This window comes from Hemitrygon akajei, chromosome 30 (assembly GCF_048418815.1).
Source record: "Hemitrygon akajei chromosome 30, sHemAka1.3, whole genome shotgun sequence".
NCBI lineage: Eukaryota > Metazoa > Chordata > Chondrichthyes > Myliobatiformes > Dasyatidae > Hemitrygon > Hemitrygon akajei.
In genome coordinates, this window is record NC_133153.1 from 16,538,929 (window position 1) to 16,563,951 (window position 25,023).

General features: G+C 42.0%; 1 protein-coding gene and 1 non-coding gene across 2 annotated transcripts in view; both read left to right on the forward strand.

The window, feature by feature from the left end:
- rasef2 (RAS and EF-hand domain containing 2) overlaps positions 1-25,023 on the forward strand; it is an 81,467-nt gene that overhangs the window by 21,389 nt on the left and 35,055 nt on the right. Inside the window, exons 2-5 of the mRNA XM_073033041.1 lie at positions 10,044-10,193; positions 19,534-19,624; positions 20,680-20,775; positions 23,913-23,990. Coding sequence (XP_072889142.1) covers positions 10,044-10,193; positions 19,534-19,624; positions 20,680-20,775; positions 23,913-23,990 — 415 coding nt within the window. The remainder of the gene's footprint in view (positions 1-10,043; positions 10,194-19,533; positions 19,625-20,679; positions 20,776-23,912; positions 23,991-25,023) is intronic.
- Positions 24,648-24,754, forward strand: LOC140718949 (U6 spliceosomal RNA). Its single transcript, XR_012096838.1, has one exon. It is a non-coding gene; the product is annotated as a U6 spliceosomal RNA (small nuclear RNA).

The following is a 25,023-nucleotide window of genomic DNA, read 5'->3' on the forward strand; positions in this document are numbered from 1 at the left end:
AACATAATTAATGCCCAGTACAAAGTGCAGAAACAAGCACCTTATTTATTCTTATGTGGAATGCAAATGATTATGATCCAGTCATCATTGGGTAAACAAGTTTTTCTACTCTTGTTCTTGTCAAATCATTAGAGTTGTTAAATCAGTCTGCAGCTGCAATCAGCAAAGCTAACAGTGCCTGAAATTACATTGTAGGGTGTAGATCAGAAGGTATGCTCATTGTGTACAGTGCACTAGTGAACTGATATTTCTAATCATAGAAGTCATAGAACACTGCAGCACAGAAACAGGCCATTCAGCCCATTTAGCCTGTGCCAAACAATCTGCCTAATCCCATCGACCTGTGCCCGGACCATAGCCCTCCATGCCCTCCCATTCATGTATGTATCCAAATATCTTTTAAATGTTGAAATTGAACCTGAATCCAACACTTCTACTGCCAGGTCATTCCACACCTTCATCACCTTTGAGCATAGAAGTCTCCCTTTATATTCTTAACCCAGTTCCAGTTTCAGCCATGTTCAGTGGAAAAAACTTGCTTGCATTTATCCTATCTATACCCCACATAATTTTGTATTGTTCATTCATTATGTGCTGTGTCATATGATGTGGGCAATCATAGTCTTTCCATGACCATGACTGGCTTTGGCAAATTTGTCTACAGAAGTGGTTTGCCGTTGTCTTTTTCAAGACAGGTGACCCCAGCCATTTTCAATACTCTTCAGAGATTGTCTACCTAGCGTCAGTAGTCTCATAACCAGGACTTTTGATAAGCACCAGCTGCTCACAGAACCATCCACTACCTCATCCCATGGCTTCAATGTGACCCTGATTAGGGGGGCTAAGCAAGTGCTGCACCTTGCCCAAGGGTGACCTTCAGGCTCATGGTTTTTAGCAAGAGTTGAAAATATCTTGTTCAAGTTTGTGGTGAACTACATATACCTGTCTGGACTGCTCCTGTGGCTCCTCCCACAGACCCCTGTATAAAGGCGATTGAGGCCTGAGCCCGGCCCTCATTCCCCAGGATGTAGTGTTGTTCATTCTTCCAGTCAATAAAAGCCGATATCTCGCTTCTTACGTCTCAGAGTGAGTTATTGATGGTGCATCAAAGTTGTTACAGCAAAAGCCTTCATGCCCATGCGTAACTATGTGCAAGTGGCACACACAAAATGCTGGAGGAATTGATTTTAAAGTACTGCTACAGTATCCATTTTGAGAATAGCGGTGAGCACTTCTGATTTAGCAGGCATTATTAATCTCTCACCATTGTATGATTTTTCACACCTTGCTATCATTTTGGAAATGTTATAAGACGCAATGAGACCAATATCACGGACATTTTTAGCTTTTTTGGCAAATGACTCGAGTGCGCAACTCTTTTCAAATGTTTTTTTTCATCTTCAAGGACAAAAGTAATACCATAAGTAACCTTTTCAGGGTGTCTTTGACGGAAGTGTTTGCGCAATCTTGATGATTTCATGGCTTCTTTAGACAGTATAGTATTACAAATAAGACACCCGGGGCATCGCTGATCTGATTGGAACGGAATAAAACCATACGCCATGTATGTAACATTGTATTGTGGCAGATCCTGTGGTAGTTTCTTTTTTTTTAGGAGGATTAGAATTCAAGGCATCACCGCCTTCCGACTCAAAGAGATTGCGCCGTACGTATTTATCCATCATTGCCGGGGCTAAATTAAAATTAAAAATTAAAACAAACTGGGTATGCCTGTCAGACGCGGACGATGATAGCGGCACGCAAAGATGAAGGTGACCACAACAGCGAAAAGGATTCAGATTGGAATCTGAATGTAGTCGGGATTGAGTTGATGTTCCTCATGCTACCTTTATACTATTCCAGTTAGCACGACTGACAAATCATGTAAGGGCAAAGATGGTTCTTGACTGTACATACGAAGCCAGGATCGCTCAAGTGGAGTCCTCGAGGTCGGCAGGTTCACTGCTTGGCTCTTTTCACCGTTTGGTTCCAGCCAGTGTTGTTGTCCTTGCACAACCTGTTTTCTATAGATCCGTAGGGAAAGCAAGCCTGGGCAATACAATATGAGAGCAAGCTGTTGCCCATGTAGCAAGCTCCCCCTCTCCACGCATCCGGTGAACACGAAGGAACGGCTGAGACCAATAGAGTTTGGTATCAGCAGCGTCGCAGGAGTTGCCAGTCTGCATTGAACTCAATGTAGGACTCTAGCTCCGCTCTTTTTTCCCTCGGGGTTTACTCCCAAAGCCTTCTCCATGACTGGGTACAGTCGCAAGGCAGCGGGGGTTCGAGATACGAGTTTTCCTTCTACATGAACTGCCAACCACGGCTGACGAGCCCCATTTGCCCTAAGCGACTGATTTTAAGGCGCCAGTAACCCGCCTTTACCCCTTCTCCTCTCAGTAGAAACGGTTCCGCCAGGCTTAGTAGCCAAGCCACGGGTGAAGGCCAGGAGCTGGACTTGGTGGTCTGAAGCTATTTGAGGCGCAAGCAAATGGAAACATTCAATAGGTAGTGGGAGCTTGTTCCCCAGTACCACCCCGGCTATAACGGCCTTAAGAAACTTTACTTAGTTGACTTACCAACTGTTAAATTGCATGAACTCGTTCCATGCCGCGAGTCAAAGGGAACTGTTGGGCACCCTGGTTGCTAATTTGTGCATCCCCAGTAATGTCTGTTTGATTGTCAAGGTTGGGTGAAATTGCCGAGTTTCAGTCGCGTTGTGACAACGAGTGCTCACCGGCCGCAGAGCTATATTTCTTCATGTGTTCCAATGCCCCATCCTTTTTTTTTGGAAGTGCCTGCCCTATTAATGGTCCGCAAGGTCGCGTGCCTCAAGTTAGGGTGCCGCTTACTGCCCCCCCCCCCAAGAATCTTGAATGCCCTCCCCGACGACTTCTGTTCCCCTAACACCCCTTTTAGGACATTAAACACCGCCGCTGGGAATCACTGAGATTTCAGTGAGTATGCGCAACGAGAGCATTGTGCGATTGAAAATCGGTTTCATCGGGAGCAGAGCTTTTGTGAATGAATGTGTCATTTTATTTCAGCTATAAGCCTCTCCCAAAATGATCTAAACATTGATATTACATTGCAAGTTCATCTGCAGCAAGAGAATATGGTACTGGTTTCACGGGTTGGAATCTTACTTTCTCATCGACTTAACTGTGATCCATAAAGGTCCAACGTTGCTGGATGCTCCTGTGCAATAGCACACTGAAACTGACACTGCAGGTTTAGGTTTGAATTTCACTGACCATATGTTGCAAGTTCTTGTATTTTCATTATGTAACCCAGCAGATGCAATCTCTACACCCAGCTCTTAAAGGGATGTACAACAGTACAGGGGAGTGTGACTATTGAATGATGGATGAAGAGGCCGTACCTTGAGTACTGCATCCATTTATGACCTCAGAACTTGAAGAAAGATATACTGACTTTGGAGGCAATGTAGAAGAGCTTCACTGGATTAACTCCAGAAATTAAGGGGCTAAACATGAGGAGTGGTTGACGATACTAAATGGAATATAGAAGAATGAAAAGGATTTTATAGAAACAAACACAGGAGAGTCTAAAAGTGCTGGAAATGCAACAGGACACACACAAAACACTGGGGGATCTCAGCAGGCCGGGCAGCAATTGTGGAAAAGAATAAACAGGTCGCTGTTTCGGGCCGAAACCTTCCTTCAGGACCGAGAAGGAAGGGGGAAGGTGCCAGAAGTAAAAGGTGTGGGGAGGGATTGATAAGATAAAGGCAGGAAAGTTGCTTCCACTTGCAAGTGAGACTCGAACTAGGGAATATAGCCTCAAGATTTTGGGGAGTGGATTTAGGAAGGAGATGAGGAGAGAGCAGTAGTATGCTCTTTCCCAGAGAGCAGCAAGTCTGGAATTCTCTGTCCAGGCTACCTTTTTTAATATATTTATAGCTGGGTTCGATTTTTGCAGAGAAGGTGTATTAAGGATTGTAGGGAAAAGACAGATAGATGGAGCTGAATCTAGGGCCGGATCAGCCAGGACCTTACTGAATGGCAGAGCGGGCTGTATGGGCCAGGTGACCTACTTTTGCTTGTATTTCTTTTGCATGCTCCATTGATAGTTAGGAATTGGGAAAGTACCTTAAGGGGTCAAGAGGGATCTGGAGCGGCTGTTGAATGAGATGGATTATTTATGCAAGGGGGACATCTGAACCCTCCAGGAAGAGAGCCAAACACTGATCACAGGCAGTCATCAAGGAAGTCTAGGCAAGGTTATGACAGGAGTTTGTGAATGCCTGAACGTTGGTTCAGCCTGTAATGTAGTCAGCTGCCTACACCTGCTCTGTTGGACCGAAGGAGGACTGGTGTGGAGTTTTGGTGATCTCCCTATGGCAAATATGAACAGCAAAATGTGTGTTGTGCTAAAACTCAGCAGCAGCCTGGAATGGTCCCGAAGTTTGAAAGCTGAGCATGATATTGAGCTCTGTGGACAAAACGGTCAGGGACAAATGAGGTGATATTTGAGAATGAAAGCTTCACGCTGCATCTGACACCCCTTCTCAGAATATCAGTGCCCTTTAGCAGGCCAGTGTAGGGTGGAAGGTTAGATGAGCTCGCATCTGACCGCAAGCTCACCTCAGACTTCAGGGTTTGATGCTTCTTGTGTGAACGTTCGAAATGTAAAATTACAATAGTGGATAGCCTACAGTTCACTGTGGAACACAAAAATACAACTGCAGATGCTGTGGATCAAAGAATACGTACACAACGCTGGAAGAACTCAGCAGGTCAGGCAGCATCCGTGAGAAAAGTGTAGCCAACGTTTCGGGCCGAAACCCTTCATCAGGACCCTTCCTGATGAAGGGTCTCAGCCCGAAATGTTGGCTACTCTTTTCTCACAGAGTTCACTGTGGAACTGTTGGGAGGAGGTAAGCCTAATCCTGGCCATTGGTTCTTCCTGGAGGCATTCACTATTGATAAAAGAAAATGTCAGTCTATTTTCATTATGAATAGATTTGATCAGTAGGCTTGCCTTCCTTATCTCTATTGATCTTTAAAGACTGATTCTGTTTCTCATATTTATCTGAAAAGGAAGTTTTCCTCCTACCCATCACACACTGCAGATCTCAGCAGGAGTGTTTTTGTTGCTATTGCGTCTAGATTGTTTGAATCCTAATCATTTTTTTCCAATTTAAATCAGTCACAATATTAACTTAATAGTACTTACCAAAATCTGGAGGCTTGCCCTCTTAAGATTACAAAGGAATTACCATATTTTGTCAGAATGCCAGCAACACCATCAGAAATTCACATGAAACAAACTTGTTTTGTTCAGAAAATGGCCTTTAAAGGATCAAGTGGATGAGAATAGGAACGTTTTATAAAAGGTGATGTGCCTGGTTCATCTCACTGGATTTTACTTGATCAACACGAGCTCTGTTTAAAAAGTGCTAGACAGGTTTATTCAATTGTTCTGGAAAAAATTGGTAAACCATTATAAGCACCATATCTTAATTAACTAGAATACACAATCAACTAAATACCTTCCCTAATTGTTGTAGCTCAACTCCCATGAAAACCTTAATGGATGGTGTCTTGTGGAACATTTACTGCAACTTTTAGTAAACCTACTATGGCAGGGGTTTTATTTGTCAGCACTTGCCTTTCAAAAAGCCCTTACTAAGGTGTATATTTAATAGTTTCACCACTTGGGTAGTTGTGTAATGCAATGAGAATACAAGCTTGGAATATTTGCATCTAACACAAGGCTTTGTAATGGATTGGCTGTCAGCCATACCTAATATAAGAAATAATGCTTGAAATCATTTCTTGTCCATACTTGTTTGTTTTTCTTCTTTGGTCCATTCAATGCCAGGAAAACAGGGTTTGTTCAGAATAATAGCATAAAACACCTACCAGCATGTTAAGTCTATGGTTATTAGTAGGTTGTACGTTTGTACATTGAAGTAGCATTTAACATGATAGCAGAACATAAAAGCAGTTCTGAAAATGTTGTGTTGGCACATGGTCTAGTGGATAAGGCATCGGTCTAGTGATCGGAAGGTCACTGGCTTGAGCCTCAGCTGAGACAGCGTGTTTGTGTCCTTGAGCAAGGCACTTAACAACACATTGCTCTGCGACGTCACCGGTGCCAAGCTGCTTGGGTCCTATTGGACAATATCAGTGGTGTGGAGTGGGGAAGGCTTGCAGCTTGGGCAACTGCTGGTCTCCCATACAACCCTGCCCAGGTCTGCGCCCTGGAAACCTTCCAAGGCGCAAATCCATGGTCTCACAAGACTAACGGATGCCAAAAAAATTCTGAAAATGTCAAGAAGAAAATAATTGAAGCATTAAAGTTTTTCTTTATCAATCAAAACTTTGCAGATAATAATACTGTGAACAACAACTGTAAATTAATGTATTCTGGAGTACTTACTTTTATGATGAAGGATGTTCCTGTGGGTTTTATTTTAATTTTATTGAGAGATGCAGTACGGTAACAGAGCCTTCTGGACCAATGAGCCTACACAACCCAACTAAACCCATGTAACCAATTAACCTGCTAACCCACACATCTTTGGAATGTGTGAGGAAACACACACAATCCTTACAGACAGTGGTGGGAGGGCTTATGCAGGATTTGCAAAGTTTGCCAGAGGTTGGATAGGAGTCCCTTGATGGAGGTAGATGGGTTGTTTGGTAGGTTAAGAACTCCTTCTCTCACACTTCATCCTCCTATCATAGAGGCTCAATGGGCTCAGCCTTCCGAAATGCTTTTCTCCATTTTCAGCAATGATGCATCAAGGATTCCCATGAACAAGAGTGGATAACTTCACTCACCCCAACGCTGAGCAGATTCTACAACCTTTGGACTGAACTTTCAAGGATTCTACAACTCATGTTCTCATTATTTATTTATTTATTTATTTATTTATTAATTATTATTTCCCTTCTTTGTATTTGCACAATTTGTTGTCTTGTGCACATTGGTTGTTTGTCCATCTTTGTGTGAAGCTTTTCATCGCTTGTATGGAGTTCTTTGTACTTACTGAGAATGTTTGTAAGAAAATGAATCTCGGTAGTATATGCTGATGTTCCATATAATGTACATTGATATTGAATTTACTTTGAACTTGGAACTAAAGAAGATGCTTATCAATGGAGGCTCTAAGGGCATCCTTGAAGTTGACTTTGTCCTCCAGGATATCTCTTGCTGTGCCTAGTTCAGAAGTCTAATGTTAACCATGTGGACAATGTGATCCATTGTTGGTGATGTCTGAATGTATACAAAGCCTCTCATTGGCCAGAGAGACAGGACTAAAATTACCCTACTGAAGAATGTAGGAGGCTTTACAGAGACGATCCAGTGACGTGCCTGATTTAGGTTGTTTTTGTTTCCAAAGCAAAAAGGTGTGCAGGGACCACAGAGTGTGCTAAAGTTCAAACAAAAATTATATCTGATAGCTGGGCAAATCTGCCACTCCTGTATTCTCAGGAGTGAAGAATATTAAGATATTTTGATCTTGGTGTTAGGATTTTAAGAGGGCATAGAGATAGAAAGGGCAAAATATTTTCCATTGGTCAGTGATTTGAGAGATTGAGAGATTTTTGGCTTCTCAAGCTAGGGCAAGGCCAGGATCAGCCCTGATGTGGCAAACTGCAGCCCAATGGCCCACTCTGGTCTCCAGGAGTGTTCAGTAGATTGGTTTGCTACTGTTTGCCTGAGTTTTGTTAGAGTGGGACTTGGCTGCATCATTTAAGTTCCGACTAAACACATGTTTATGTTGATGGCACTGTGAGGCAGTTAGGAACTGTTAGGAACATGGGCAAGTCCATGTTCCTAACAGTCCAACTGATATGGACAGTTCTCTTCCTCCATAGATGCTGCTTGATCTGCTGAATTCAAAGTTCAAAGTAAATTTTATTATCAAATTACATATATGTCACCATGTACAACCCTGAGGTTAATTCTCCTGCGGACATACTCAGAAAATCTATAGAATAGTAACTATAACAGGATCAGTGAAAGATACAGAGTGCAGAAGACAACACCCTGTGCAAATGCAATATAAATAAATAGCAATAAAATCTGAGAATATAAGATAGCAAAATGAAGAGTCCTTAAAGTGAGATCATTGGTGTGGAAACATCTCAATGGATAGGCAACTGAGCGTGTTGTTCAAGAGCCAGATGGCTGTTGTCTAGTCAACACATACAAACAAGCTGAATGAACTCAGCAGGTCGGGCAGCATCCATTTAAAGGAGCAGTCAACGTTTCAAGCCGAGACCCTTCATCAGGACTGAAGAAGGAGGGGGCAGGGGCCCCATAAAGAAGGTGGGGGGAGGGTGGAAAACCAATCAGAGGAAAGATCAAGGGGCAGGGGAGGGGATAGGTGTAGGAGAGATGAAGAAGGAATGTAAGGGGAAAGCACTATGGGTAGTAGAAGAAGGCAGAGAAGTGATAGGCAGCGGGAGGAGGAGGCAGAGTGAAAGTGGGAAGGGAGAGGGAGGGAATTACGGGAAGTTGGAGAATTCGATGTTCATACCAAGGGGCTGGAGACTACCCAGACGGTATTTGAGGTGTTGCTCCTCCAGCTTGAGTTTGGCCTCATCATGGCAGTAGAGGAGGCCGGACATGTCCGAATGTTGTTGTCTAGTAACTGTTCTCCAACCTGCTGGTGCTAGTCCGGAGCCTCTTGTACTTTCTACCTGATGGCAGCAGCGAGAAAAGAGTATGACCTGGGTGGTGGGGATCTCCGATGATGCATGTCGATAATCTCAATGGTTGAGAGGGCTTTAGCCGTGATGTACTGGGCCAAATCCATGACCTTTTTTGTAGGATTTTCCATTCAGAGGCAGTGGTGCTCCCAAACTAGGCTGTGATGCAGCCAGTCGATATACTCTCTGTAGCGTTAATGTGACTCGGACACCGCAGTATTAAACACACACGTTTATTCACCAGACTCCCATTTTACAAAAAAAAACCCCGCATTCTGACGTCATACGCACTCTGACCTACGAATACTCACATAATACATTACACTCTCCACTACACACCTACGGAAGTTTGTCAAACTTTCAGATGTCGTGCCGAATCTCCGCAGACTCCTAAGAAATTCCTACCCGAGACTATTTTTTCCTCTTTATAACTTCTTGTTATCTGACGAAGGGTCTGGGCCCAAAATATCGACTGTTTTATCCCCCTCCGTCGATGATGCTGAAACCTCCAGCGTTTTGTGTGTTGCTCAAGATTTCCAGTATCTGCAAATTTTTTTTTTGCCATTGTTGCCAAGATAATGATCACTTCTGAGGTGTAAAATAACACTTTTTATGACACTGGGTAAACTAGAAATGCTTAGGAAAGGCACGACATTCAGGGCGTTTCGTGTATACTCGTAGAACGCATCCACCCTCCCCAGAAGGACTTGCCCATCGTCACATCTGGTACAGCGTTAAATGCATGGGGGTGGAAACTATTGCAGGTGTCGGTGGGAGCTCGGTACATTAGCTATCTGAAGAAAGAGAAATGAACATGGTCTGTCCGTTGGACACTGCAAAGGGCGTGGGTCCCGAGACTTGACAATTGCCCGCATTCGCAGAGAACGGACGCTCCAGGTTCGCTCTCAACCCCACCCGAAGCGGCATCTCGGATCATTGAAGTGGCCGTGACTGCGGGCGGAGGAGCGGAGCAGTCATCCCAAACTGGCGTGACCGCGGAGCAGTCATCCCAAACTGGCGTGACCGCGGAGCAGTCATCCCAAACTGGCGTGACCGCGGAGCTCGCAGCAGGTTCAGGCTGACTGGGAGCAGCGAGAGGTGTTCTGCGCTGTCAGCGGCGCTGGCGCTGAGCCCCCCGATCCCCGGGTACGCTGTTACTTTCTCCCGAAGACTGGGAACTTGCCAAAGTTGCTGGTCCATCAGCAGTAACCAAAGGGAGTCCGACCCCGGGTTAAGTCCACGATTAGAACAAACAAGTTTTCCAATTTTAGGTAAAAACCCTCCCGGCAGTCAGTTAAAAGGACTGCAGGCTCATTCGAATTAACTGCTCACCCCTTGCTTTCTCCCCTACAGCCGAGAGAAGCTGGCCCTTTTCCACCAGCAGATCCGCGCAGTCTCCGACCATGATCTGTGCGAGCACTATGAGGAACTGATTTACGGGTTGATTAAAGACGGTAGGATCCAAACCATGGAGACGGATAATTTGGAACTGGCACTCAAAAGGTAAGGGGCAGGGACGGGTTAACTCTACTTTTGTGAGGTTTGAACGTGAGCACTAAATAATTTTCCAAGAATATGAACAAGGTGGTTTGGTTTAACTTGAGCTGGAGTTAAAGTTGCAGTGATTACAACATGATTTAAAAATACTGCATTTATGGGTCGGACAGCATCTGTAGAGGGCAATAGCCCGCTTTTCAGGTGGAGGCTCCTGGAGTGATGAAGGGTTCTGTCCCAAAATGTCCGCTGTCCATTTGTGCCCATGGACGCTGGTCACCCCTCTAAACTCCAAAACTTTTGGTTTGGGTTCGTGCAGTAGCTTGTGTCTTTAGTCAATTCTCCCTCAGCTTGTAAACTATGTTGATGTACATTAGGTTATGTTAGTATGTGTGTGGCCCCTATGACATTGAATGTACTAAGTTACAAAGCAGATAAAGAAGCAGATACAGGGGTGGGTATCCATGTGTTCTCTTCACTCTGGCCTCCCTCAAGGTCATTGTGGTTTTTTCAGCTTCAGTGTCATTCAGGGACTCATGGAGAAAATATAATTGCTCCGGTGTGGAAACTTCACAACGTGGTGAAGGTCTCCCAGCTTCTTTGAGCTGCTCACCCCAAGTTGTTTAGGATGATGGTGAATACAGGTAGCTTGAGTTGGGGCTCCTGATGTTGTGGTGTTCACTGAGTTTGGTAATTAGCTTGTAGATGTTTCATCACCATTTGAGGTGACATCCTCAGTGCACAGTTGTTCAGTGTCATTTCCCAGCTTTAACCCCAAATTGCTAAATTTGGCAGCAACCTACTTGTATAATATTAATTGTACGACTCTAGGTAGTGTGGAGGATCAGGGAGATCTTGGGGCCTGTGTCCATAGGATACCCAAAGCTGCTGTGCAGCTTGGCAGTGTTGTTAAGAAGGCGTTTGGTGTGTTGGGCTTCATCAACCGTGGGATTGAGTTCAAGAGCTGTGAGGTAATGTTACAGCTATTAAAGACCTTAGTCAGACCCCACTCAGAGTACTGTGTTCAGTTCTGGTCACCTCACTACAGGAAGGATGTGGATAGTATGGAGAGAGTGTAGAGGAGATTTACAAGGATGTTGCCTGGATTGGCGAGCGTGACTTAAGAGAAAAGGTTGAGTGAATTTGGCCTTTTCTCCTTGGAGCGACGGAGAATGAGAGGTGATCTGATAGAAGTGTGTAAGATGATGAGAGACATTGATCATGTAGATAGCCAGAGGCATTTTCCCAGGTTTGTAATGTCTAACACGAGGGGGCATAGTTTTAAGGTGCTTGGAAATAGGTACAAGGGGGTTGTTAGAGGTAAGTTGTTCACACAAGGGTGGTGGATACTGCCAGCAACGGTGATGGAGGCGGATACGATAGGGTCTTTTAAGAGGTTCTTAGATGGGTACATGGAGCTTAGGAAAATAGAGGGCTGCACAGTTGGGAAATTCCAGGCAGTTTCTAGAGTAGGTTAATAAAAACACAAAGTGCTGGCAGAATTCAGCAGGCCAGACAGCATCTATGGGAGGAGGTAGTGACGACGTTTCGGGCCGAAACCCTTCATCAGGAGTCTGCCAGCATTTTGTGTTTTTATTTATTTCCAACACCTGCAGATTCACTCGTGCGCTTCTCAAGTAGGTTACGTGGTTGGCACAACATTGTTGGCTGAAGGGCTTGTAATATGCTGTGGATTTCTATATTCTATGTTCATGTGACACTAAACATTACGTTAGCCGGTGTCTTGTAGGACAGCTGCTCCGTCAAAGCTTGATACTTTGTTGAAGAAATGTTTACTAGCTCATTGATAAAACAAGTAACTGGACTAATGATGGGTGGCCAAGTTGGCCAAGGCATTTGGAGCAAAGTTTGGGGGGTGGGGGATGTCAGAGGCAAGTGTTTTTACATAGAGAATGGTGGGTGCATGGAATGTCCTGCCAGGGATGGTGGTAGAGGCAGATACATTAAAATAAAAACTCTGAGACGGGCGTGTGGATGGTAGAAAAATGGAAGGATATGTAGGAGGGAAGGGTTAGGTTGATCTTAGAGTAGGTTAAGAGGTTGCACAATATTGTGGGCTGAAAGGCCTGTGGTGTTATGTTCTACAGTGGAAATGTTTCAGTTTGGTTCAACAAATGAGGATAAATGTAAATTAAAAAACTGATCACTGAGTTGCTGCTTTTTCTATTCTGTTAAAACCTGATTACCTGTCGGATCCTTTGTAGAAAATCAAAGTGGTGAAGATCAGACATGCCCAGTGTAGTAGGGGATAGTAAGTTAATACCAGGGAATGGTGAATTCTTGGTTCTGTAGCACAGTGAGAGAGACAAGGTGGCTGAGCATGTCGTAGTGAGATTAAGGGGGCCCCTACAGTGTTGGTATCAGGCAGTGAAGGGTTTACTGTCCTCCACTACACCCAGTGTGTGTTCATAGGGTGTATTGCGCATCATGTGCAAAACAGAAATGATGTCATTAATTACGTGCATTTTAAACTATCACCAAGTTTCATGAGACAGTATTGGGTGAGAGAATGGTTTAAAGAACCTGTAGATATATTAACCGGACTGATTTTCTGTATAATATTTAGATATCAGTGGGCCAAATCATGCTGCCTCTGGTAGGTGATTTGAAATGGCACCATTGTTGTCCAACTTTTCTCTTGCAAGGAAGACCCAGACCCCGAGCCATAATACGAAGTGATGGATGTCAATACACCATTTATTCCACTTTGTGCAACCTCTCATTGGAGTTCCCTCTGCAGCACTAAAGCCAAATGCTAGAGATGCTCAGCATCTGGGGTGCATCTGTGGAAAAGGAAACTGAGCCAGCCCTTTAGATCTGCACCACATCCGCACTCTTTGCACAGTAGCTGCTGACCTATTGAATGCTTACACCAGCATCTGATTTAGTTCCATAACATACTAGGAAATAATAATACAGTACACTAGAAATAATCAGCAGGGCAAGCAGCTTCTTTGGAGGGAGAAACAGAATTAATGTTTTGCGTCGCAAACACGAGGAAATCTGCAGATGCTGGAAATTCAAACAACGCATACAAAATGCTGGTGGAACGCAGCAGGCCAGGCAGCATCTATAGGAAGAAGTACAGTCGACATTTCAGGCTGAGACCCATCGTCGGGTGAAAAGGGAAATGTCGACTATACTTCTTCCTATAGATGCTGCCTGGCCTGCTGCGTTCCACCAGCATTTTGTGTGTGTTGCGAATGTTTTGGGCCAATAAACTTTTCTTTTACTGAGAAAGTTCCTTTCTTTGAACCTACGCTATGCAGAATGGCGCATGCACCCATTTGTTTCAATAATCATTCTCTACCTGGAGAATATGGAAGATAAGCTTAAATGTCATTACCTTAATAATTTTATTGATTTATACATTTTAATTTTGGGTAAAAATTAATGAAAGAAATTTAAAATGGCTGTAATATTGAAAGGATTTTAAAAAGCATGGTGAGATGATGTTTGGCTGCTTTTTGCTAAGAGATTAAACTCTTTCCAGCTTGGCTTTTTGCCATGAACAGTCGGGCCAGGACTCAGTCATATGTTATCTGACTTGTTTGTGTCTTGCTGCATGCCCACCAGGTGTGAGGGAAAGTGGGGAGTCTGGGTGAGTTTTGCACCAAGAGCCTAGACCAAATAAAAGTAAATGTTTGTGGAAAGTTATCTTTTTAAAAAATATATTTGAGGTTTTCTTTCATGGTAATCTAGTGGTTAGCATAATGCTATTGGAGGGCCAGAGACCTGGCTTCAACTCTGCCGCTGTCTGTAAGGAGATTTTTACATTCTCCCCATGATTGTGTGGGATTCCCTCCGAGTGCTCTGGCTTCACCCCTCAGTCTAAAGGGGTTGATAGGTTAACTGGTTATTGTAAATTGTCCCATGATCAGGCTAAGATTAAATTGGTGGATTACTGGGTGGCGTGGCTCAAAGGGCCCACTATGTGCCGTATGTCAATAAATAATAAATAAATTCCCTTCTGATCTTCTCTCCTCTCATTCGCATCAACTCTTCCAGCTTTACCACTTGCCTTTACCTCGGCCAATTTACAGTGGTTGATTAACCAGCCAAAGTGCACATCTCAGGGTATGTGGGAGGTCACCAGACCACTGGAGGGAAACACAATGTGCAAATTCCACACCAATGGAATTGCAGGTTGCTGCCATTGTGAGAAAGCAACTCTAAAAGCTCACTTCTTTATACTAGCTATCTTCCCCTCTGCCCTTTCAGTCCAGGTGATGGGTTGCAACTTGGAATATTGGACTGTCCACTTCCCTCCACGGGTGCTGCCTGACTTGCTGAGTTCCTCTAGGAGCTCTCCTGTTGCTCTAGATTCCTGCCTCTGCAGTTGCTTGTGTCTTTTAATGTTACTAGCTGCCCAGCTGTAGTCACCCAAATAAATTAGAATAGATCTGTTCTGTAAATTGCATTGTCTGTAAGTGAGTGCTTGACGATCAGTGTGGATTTAGCGGGCTGAAGGACTTTCTTGCTCATACTGTATGATTCTATGAAGTATATCTAGTAGCTCTGACTATATTTTCTGTGATGGAGCAATTTGAAAGGTTTTACAAGGTCCTTGTGTGTAGTTTTTCATCGATTCCATTGTATTTCTTTGTTCTACTATGAATGCCTGCAAGAAAATGAATCTCAGGATTGTATATGGTGACGTATGTACTTGGATAATAAATTTTCTTTGAAATGTTAGAAATGGTATTGGCAATGTCGATTATTGAGGGGCTATTTAACTTTATTGGATAATGTAGAATTATGAATCACAAACAAATTTTAAAGAGTTGTTCAGTTAAGATTGAGGTGTATAGCATCTTTTTTCTGATGATTTTGGAACTTGGTTCCTCAAAGGGTGGTGGTAGAATTGTCTTGAAGATTAAGTCAGTGGTAAATAGACTGACAAAAACACAGGTATTTAAAAGTTCAGTGATAGGCAGAACAGTGGGTTCGAGATTACATTCAGTTCAATTCGATCAGACTGAATGGTGAATGTTCTTCTCCTAATTGGTTTATTTGATTGACTGCAAAAAATATATTAAGCTGGAAACTTTGTCTTACAGTCCTAATTTTATATAGTCTTCAATTTAAAGATCAATTGTGAAGAATGGTGATAGTTACTTTGAGAGGGACACTGCCCATCCCTATTTGTTTAGTCACTTTCCTGTGCTGGAGCAGTGTGAAAAGTTTTGCAATTTCCTTGAGGGTCGAAGTAACTTTAAATCTGGTGAAGTGGTTGACAGCTGCAAATCACCATGTCAAGGTCACCCACAATGATCTCCAGTTAGAAGAGGCATGAGGCCAAAGAACAGTCACCAACTCCAAGGGCTGCATGTGGTGACCTGTATATATCTGATAATAACTTTTACTTTAAACACTTCCAATGCCTACATGCATTGCCCACAATTTACAAAACCCAATTCTAATCATGAACATGGGAGGAAATCAGAGCACCCAGAGGAAACCCACAAAGTGCATACAAACTCCTTTTCGAACCATGGATCGAACCTCGATCAGTGATCGTTGGCACTTTCTAAATTCTAAAAAATTAAATGCTAGAGAAATTTTTGTACTTCGTTAAAGAAAGTAACATATTAAGTGATAGACCAATTTTCAAGTATAATCTTCATTCCTTTGTAGGTATCTAGGCTAGTGGATGATTAAACAATGTTAACGAACAGGATGCTAATTATCAATGACATATAATGAGTTGAATGAACTAAACTGATTACCTAAAACAGAAACAGGTGTGAAAGGAATCAAACCGGGTGAAGGACAAACAAACTAAAAGTGCGCGTGTGGCAGATGTTTAACCTTCAAATCATCAATTCCTACTCCATGACAAGAGAAGCATAGCAACAAGACACAAGGTGGTCATCCTGCATCAGTAAGGTCGCTCCCAAGCAGAACTTTTGTGGCAGACAGGAGTCTCAAGGTGTGCTGACCAAGCTCTTCTGAAGAAGCACAAAGAAACGGGCAAGGTTGAGGACCAGAAACACCCACGGAAACTGAATACAAGAGATGAGAGGTAACTCCCTTTCAAATTGGAAGTTGTCGAACACTGCTATTAGCTCTGAACTCACAGAAAATAACTGGAACCCAAATGCATTCTTCAACAGTCCGGAGAGGTCTTCATGGAAGCATTGCTGGCAAAAATGTTTCCTCCAAAGTGGAAACAGAGATTCACTTATGCACACAAACACAGGACAAGGAGCTGAACAATGGCAATAGGTGCAAGGGCTAACCAGTCAAAATTTGAAATTTATGGCTTAAGTAGGAAACGGTTTGTTCATAGAAAAGCTGAAAAATGCTACATGGGTGTGTGTCTCCAGCCAACGGTGAAGTATGGCAGACACTCCCTGCAGGTTTGGGGCTGCATTTCTGTAAATGGAGTTGGTGATCTGGTCAGAACTAATGGAATCCTCAATGCTGAGAAGTACAAGCAGATTCTCATTTTCAAGCAGATTCTCATTTTCATTTTCAATCTTTTTTATTGATTTAAAGAAAGGATAAATACAAATCAAAGGAGAAGTTATATCAAATACATATTTCAATAAAAGTACAAAGAAAGAAAGGAATGTACACTGTCAAAATCTAGTATAATATCAAGCTAATATAAAAAAGGAACCACAGCTCCTCTTAACAATTCATTAAAAAAAAGACTCGAAATTTCTATTATTGAGAAAGAAACAGAAACCCCACTAAAGTAACCTAAAACAAGAAAAAGAAGACTGGGCAGTCCATTTTGAGGATATAATTACAAAAAAAAGGGAAAAATCCTTCTGGTCAAATCTGAAACTTCTCGGAGAAGAAAAAAAAGATTACCTAAAAAAGTTTAAAAAAAAAAGAAAATTTAGATCATATGAAAATATTGAATGAAAGGTTGCCAGGTTTGCTCAAGTTTAAAAGATGTATCAAACGTCCGACTTCTAATTTTCTCCAAGCTTAAACATGACATAATGGAGGAGAGCCAATAAAAACCAGTAGGTGGATTAGGATCCTTCCAATACAACAAAATATCTCTCCTAGCCAATAAAGTTGAAAAAGTTATCATACGTTGAGCGGAAGCAGCTTCTCATCCATCACATATTACCATCAGGGAGCTGATTGGTCCCAACTTTATTCTGCAGCAGGACAATGACCCCAAGCACACAGCCGAGGTCATAAAGAACTATTTTCAGTGCAATGAAGAACAAGATAGTATGAAACAGATAGTATGCAAAAGTTAGTATGGACTCCACAGAGCCCTGATCTCAACATCATCAAGGCTGTCTGGGATTACCTAGCAAGACTCCCAAAATCTGCAGAAGAACTGTGGCAAGTTCTCGGTGATGCTTGGATCAACCTACCAGCGGACTTTCTTACAAAACTGCACAATAGTGTGCCTAAGAGAATTGACGCAGTTTTGAAGGCGAAGGGTGGTCACACCAAATATTGATTTGATTTTGGTTTTTTTAAACTGTTGACTTCTCTTTGTAGTAATTTTTTTGATATTTAGAAACTATTTGAAAGCATCTTCGGTGTACGGAATGTTTTAACATGTGACTAAAGCTTTAGCTGAGTACTGTGCTGCAGTGAAATGACCATTTTGGCCACCACATCCATACTGATAGCAATGCCTATCTAGACTAATGCCATTTGCCAGCATTAGGCCTGTATCTTTTTCTCTGCCAGCTCATTCCAGATTTAGTCATTTATCCCCTCTCATTTTAACCCTGTACCCTCTAGTTCTAGATTCAGTGTTCCTGGGAATAAGATTATTAACATTTCTAAAGTTATTCCTCAGTTCCTCCCTCCCAGTGAGAATAATCTAGCCTATCCAGTATCACTTTACAATTAAAACATTCCATTCCAGGCAAAGTCCTGCTCAAGCTCTTCCACATGCTGTCTTGCTTCCCGCAGTATGGCGGCCAGAACCGTACCCAAAACTCCAAATGTGGTCTTTCCAATGATTTGTATAGCTGATGTCCAGCTCCACAGTGCTGTGCAAAAATAGACCTTTTAGTTACTGTTCTAATAACCAGAAGCAAATTTGAGAAGGCTTCCCACATAAAGGGAGAGTAGGTGTTTTAATTAGTTGCTTTGACCATTCAGGAGACTGACTGGACACTCTGAGAGGATTAAAGGAAGCACAAACAAGATGGATAGGGGATGAATTGCTGGAGTGAACAGTTGCCCTCACCTGTTTAAGTGCACAGATTGGATTTAGCTACTATGGATCGTTCAGGGGATTTGTTGGTTTCCTCTATTATTAAGAGGACAATTAAGTCGAGGATGAAATCTACTGTAAATGATATTTCAGTCCTTTATTGATTAAAATAGCTCAGTGGTTTGATTTATTTTCACTGTGGTACTGATTGACCTGCATGAAAGACTGGGAAAGTGTGTATGAGTTTACAATATCAGGTTTGTGTAACTGAAGGCTTTGTTACAGCCTTTTGGATTAAGCTGCTACATAGCCACATTCGACTGTAAAGGTAAACTTTTAATTACGTTACCAGGGATCCACTTTCAAGTGATGTTGAAGCCATAAAGTTGTCTTGAACAAAACTGAGATTTGTAACCCGCAGTGGTGAGACTTTGCTGCTAATACCTGTACCTTTGTCACAAGAACAATGAGACTTTGTAGGGGAAGAAAACTTTTACCATGGGTTGACACACCTGTCTGTGTGGGCGTAGGCATCCTGAAAATTTTATGAATGCATTTATTCTTGAGAGTGAGCATGTTGAAGCCTTCTGAATCAGCTGTGTTTAAAGGGTGTAAGGGAGAGGTTCCTGAGCTGCTACTTAAATACCGTCAAGCCATGCAGTAATTTTCTGTTGAAGTTGGGGGGGAAATGGTCAAAGTGCATTTATTGTCAAAGTATGTATACATTATGTAACCTTGAGATTCATCTCCTTACAGGCAGCCACAAAACAAAGAAATTCCAAAAGAACCCATTTAAAAAAGACCGTCAAACACCCAATGTGTAGAGAGAGAGAGAGAAAACAAGTCGTACAAACAGTAGAAGGAAGCAAATAGCATTCAGAACGAAAGTAAGTCTACAGACACGAAACCTGGAGCAGGCTTGGCTTTGTGTCTTTGGACTCACTTTTGTCAGGTTGGTGTTACATTTCACTGCTGTGGCCATAGCTTCAATGATAATGCATTTCATGGTGGTTTGATGAGCTTTCTCACACATTAATTAAACAATTCTTTAAACATGGCCACCACTTTTATCATCCAAATAACTTTTCAAGGAAGGATAGAGCTTGCAATGCTGAAGAGTGGCACAGATGTTTGAAATTTCCTGTAAGCAATGGCAGATGCCAATCGACTATCTCATTTTAGGACGGAAGCAATGGCTGAAGTTCGTCTGTCAGAAATGGAAGAAGATCTACAACAACAGACGGCAAGGGTGGAGCAGAAAATCCGGGAGGAGGTGAGATTCATGTGCTGGGAATCGTGCATTTTGTGTTAATTTGTGACTATGCAAAGGATGAGGTAATCATTAATTACTGCCTCGCCGCCTGAAAGCGGACAAGACTGATGTTGCATAAACACTCTTGATGCTCCAATTATATTTTGTGGGAGGAGAATAGTTCCAAGGAAGAGTACGATACCTTTTTAGCCAATTCATCTTTTTCCTGTTTTTTGGCCTTGCTGACTCTTGATTGTGCTAACATCAGCTTTCTTCGGACTGTTCATAAGTAACTAAATACTCCTTTACAAACCTAACCTATTGAATTCTTAGGGGAATCAAAGATGTATCTAATGCATAATATCCATGACCTGCACTGGGACAAGATGGATGAATCATTGTAGAGGCCCTTTGTCTCATGATGTTGTGTTGAGCCAATGAATCCCAATGAATCCCTTTCCCTGAGCACTCTCCCTTCTCTGCATGTCTGGTCCTTGATATTGTGCCAACCTCTTAACCTCCTCTTGGATCAATCAAACCCTTTCCTCCCGCATAGCCCTTCATTTCGCTTCCATTCATGTGTCGTGTCTGTCAAAGACACTAATACATCCTCAATATATGTCTCTACCACCACCCCGGCAGTGCATTCCATGCACCTGCCACTCTGTGTAAAAAGACAACTACCTCTGATGTCCCCACTTAGACTGTCTTCCAAGCACTTTAAAATTATGCCACACACTTGTATTATGTTAAAACTGAACAGGCGTGAAGTAACTTTGATTTCTAGTTTCTTGTGGGGTAATTTGAAACATGAAAAAAAACCATATAAATACTTAAAAAAACACTTCCTGTGTAATTAAACAATTTGAGGTTGGAAAATAGGAGGGTGAGTCATATCGCAAGCATTTGTGAAACTTGGCCTTGCAACATGCCCATTTTGAAGTCACTCTTGTGTTGGTTCAGTCGCTTTGTAGTTTTTTTAAAATCTTAGTTTACTGGTGAAGTGTGACAAGAAAAAGCTGTTTGTGCTGTTCTTGATTGCAGAAGCTCACTGTTTGAGTCTTGTCAATTTTCAGGAGCAACAGAAACTTGAATCCAAAGCAGCAGAAATGCACAAACATCACGAGAAGGAAGTTGCGGATCTACAGGCAGTCATTGACCGGATGAAAAAGGTACTTGAATACGTTGGGCTTCTAATAATGTCATATATCAATTAGTCTCCATCTGTTCTTTACAATGCATTTTGTTTCAAAGTGTTTCAAATCATGTTGGTGCGTGGCCAAGCGGATAAGGCATCGGTCTAGTGATCTGAAGGTCACTGGTTCGAGCCTCAGCTGAGGCAGCGTGTTGTGTCCTTGAGCAAGGCACTTAACAACACATTGTTCTGCGACGACACCGGTGCCAAGCTGCTTGGGTCCTAGTGTCCTTCCCTTGGACAACATCGGTGGTGTGGAGAGGGGAAGGCTTGCAGCTTGGGCAACTGCCGGTCTCCCATACAACCCTGCCCAGGCCTGCGCCCTGGAAACCTTCCAAGGCGCAAATCCATGGTCTCATGAGACTCACGGATGATATGTTTCAAAGTTCAAACTTTAAAAAGTTTAAAGTAAATTTATTATCAATGTATATATATGCTACCATATACAACCCTGAGATACATTTTCTTGTGGGCATACTCAAATCCAGTTACCAGAACAGAATCAATGAAAGACCACGCTAACTGGGCAAGCAAAGACAATGAACAGTGCCAATACAAAAAGTAATAATAAATAAATATGTAATAAATATCGAGAACACAAGACAAAGAGACCTTGAAAGTGCGTCCATAGGTTGTGGGAACATTTCAAAGATGGGGAAAGTGAAATTGAATGAAGTTATCCCCTTTAGTTCAAGAGCCTGATGATTGAGCGGTAATAATTGTTCCTTAACCTGGTGATGTGAATCCTGAGGCTCCTGTATCATCTTCCTGACGGCAGCAGCGAGAAGAGAGTATGACCTGGGTGCTGGGGGTCTCTGATGATGGATACTGCTTTTGTGTGATAACGCTCTGTGTAGATGCCTGACAGCAGCTTGAAAGCATCATTTTCAAATTTCATTCATTTTTAAAACTGCTATTCCTAGTTTTAGTATTTGAATCTAGGAATGTGAGCTTAAGTCAAGTGGGAGCCAGCACCGCCATTCAGTGTGATCATGGCTGATCATCCACAATCAGTACCCTGTTCCTGCCTTCTCCCCATATCCCTTGACTCCGCTATCTTTAAGAGCTCTATCTAACTCTTTCTTGAAAGCATCCAGAGAACTGCCTCCACGGCCTTCTGAAGCAGAGCATTCCATAAATCCACAACTCTCTGGGTGAAAAAGTTTTTCCTCAACTCTGTTCTAAATGGTACCCCTTATTCTTAAACTGTGGCCTCTAGTTCTGGACTTCCCCCAACATCGGGAACATGTTTCCTGCCTCTAGCATGTCCAATCCATTAGTAATCTTATATGTTTCAATCAGATCCCCTCTCATCCTTCTAAATTCCAGTGTATACAAGCCCAGTGGTCCAAGATCATAATGAGGTAGATTGTAAGGTCAGGTCCATTGCTATTCTACTAGAAAACTGTTCAATAAACTTATAACAGGAGGGTATATTGAGCCTGGTGGAATGTGTAACTTCTGCCAAATTGGAGGGGAAGAAGAGGGATTGGGTGGTATCATTGATTATGCTGGCTGCTTCACTGAGGAAGTAAGTATTGACAGAGTCCATGGAGGCTGGTTTCCATGATATGCTCAGCTTTATCCACAGCTCTGCAGTTTCTTGCGGTCATGGTAGAACGGCTGTTGTACCGAACTCATATATATCCAAATAGGATACTTTCTGTAGTGCCTCAATTTTAAAATTGATGAGATTTGATGTGGACTATCCAAACTTCTTTAGCTCCCCAAGGAAGTAGAGGTGTTGGCCGTAGTGTCTATGTGGTCAGGATTTGTAGATGTGAATATATCCATCCTCCAAGTATTACTGCTGGTAAACTAATCCAGACACACTTGTATAATTGTTACATAGGTTATACTATGTATTAGATTACAAATTAATTGCACAAAGTTTTGAGTACAGGAATTGGCCACCATGCCCTGCTGCTATTTCATCATTTTAACAGCTAGCCTTGGTCAAATTAAAACACATCCTGTTTAGTTGTACAGCTGCACTTATAAATTGTATCTGTATTAACAGATTTCTGTAGAGTAACAAATATTAAATGGTTTTAGCAACAATCTAGCTTTTATAATTATAGTGGAAATCAATGATAAAAATCGAGATCTAAGTAAAGTTAAGGTTCTTTCCACTATAAGATTCTGTATTTAACCGATTTCATGATGAAACAATAGTAAATGAAAAATCTTTTCTGAAGTTTATACCTGCTGGTGTTGTTTCCTCAAGATATTGCATGTTTGGCAAGTGAATAGTTGTGACATAGATTTCCATCATTAACTCCTAACTTTGCCCTTACTCCCTGCCTCTTCACCTGATGAACTGCATATGCAACATAACATTCCAAGTCATGCCTCAACCCTGACCAGTAACATTCCATAGATTTTATTTCTGCCTATTTAAAGAGCCTCCTTTGTAAATCGCTGCTTGGGTTTTTAAGTCAGGTGTAATTCATGCCCAGTTATGGGTTTTGGACTGTTAAGGATATGGAGAGAGTGGAATGGAAATTCACTAAAAGCCAAAAGGTATAAAGCATGAAAGACTAAGGTATAAGGCATGAAAGACTAATATGTGAAGACCAAAGAAGCTGAGATTTTAGAGCAGGGATGGTAAGAGGAATCTAACAGGTGACTAAAACTCTTGAGAGTCTTTTTGATAAATTAATGGAGATTTGTTTGGGTTGATGGGAGGTTTGTTAACTATATGACGGCTTTCAGTGCCAGCAAATTTAAACCTAGTAGTAGTGATGAGAGACTTGTTTTCTAACTTTGTAGTTAATCATTTGGAAGGCCTCACCTGAAAAGTCAGTAAAATAAGATTAAGTAATAACCGTGGGTGTACACTTTAAAGGGAGGAGAAAATCTTGGGAGGGTTCGGGGAAAGAGCAATAGAGTGTGACTAATTGGATGCCTTTTGGCTGACTGACAGCTTTGTCATTCCAGGGATTTTGCCACCCCCATTGCTTCACCACTAAAAATGCATTTGATGAAAATAATTTAAACCCAACAGGGAAGCACAGAATTTAAAATGTGAAATTTTGTAGCTTGTTCAATTTAAACCTGTAAATAATTGACAGATTGTTAGACAGTAACGTTCTTTGTTACCATTTTCCTTAGCTCAATGAAGAGCTGTGGAATTCTAATGCTAAAGGGGACGTCTCTGCACTGAAAGAACAGTTGGACGAATTAACTCAGGTATGTATGTGTGTCTTGGTTTTGCAATAATTAATCTATTTACTACGTTCCATAGAATACAAACAATACTTTCTTGCAGTCTATAGTTGTTGAATCCTCACAGTTGATGAAAATTGGAAATTGTTTTGTGGTGGTTGTATTGATGCTCGGTTGTCCTGGAAACCCTGTGGTTTTCTAAAATTCCTTAATGTTAAGGAAAGACCAGTGATAGGTTTTGCAAGAAATCAGAGGTGTGCTTTGAACTGTTGCTGTTCATTGTTCCTGAGGAAGGTTGTCACCCAGGTCAAAACAAACCAATATTTGATAAGCTGTACAAATACGAATAGCTTATATTTGAGTGCAAATCAAGAAAAAAAAGTAAATCCAAAATAAACTTAGTTTCTCCTGCTTCACAGTTTGTGGTGAAGCTGAATGGACAGATTGTATCAGATTTGTGTTTGAATGAACTCAGCCTGAAGGGGTGGTGCGAGCAGATTTTAAGATCACCCTCAAGACTGAACTAGACATGTGCCTGAAAAGGCAGTGGTGGAAGATCAGTGTGTGGCTCTAATTAGAATCTTTTCAAAGGGCCAACATGAGAGAGATGGACTGAAAGTGCTTCTATTTATATGCCAACTTTGCTTACTGCTGAAGCCCATCACAGAAATTGAGTGGGTTGTGCTCGCTTCGGCAGCACATATACTAAAATTGGAACGATACAGAGAAGATTAGCATGGCCCCAGCGCAAGGATGACACGCAAATTCGTGAAGCGTTCCATATTTTTTAAAGAAAAAAAAAGAGTGGGTTGAGCAAACTGTTTATCTTGTAGACCAAGGATTCTCTACTTTTTTTTTTAAATGCCATGAACCAAAACCATTAAGCAAGGGGTCCATGTTCCCTTGGTAGGAACCCCTGTCCTATTGATATAAAGGGACAAATTGATTCTGCTCTCATCTTGTTGGAGTAAAGTCTAGGAATTTAATGGCCTCTCTTTGACATGATGAGGCTTTTGTATTTAGTATTTTGGGGTTAGCAATGAAATCAGTATTTTAG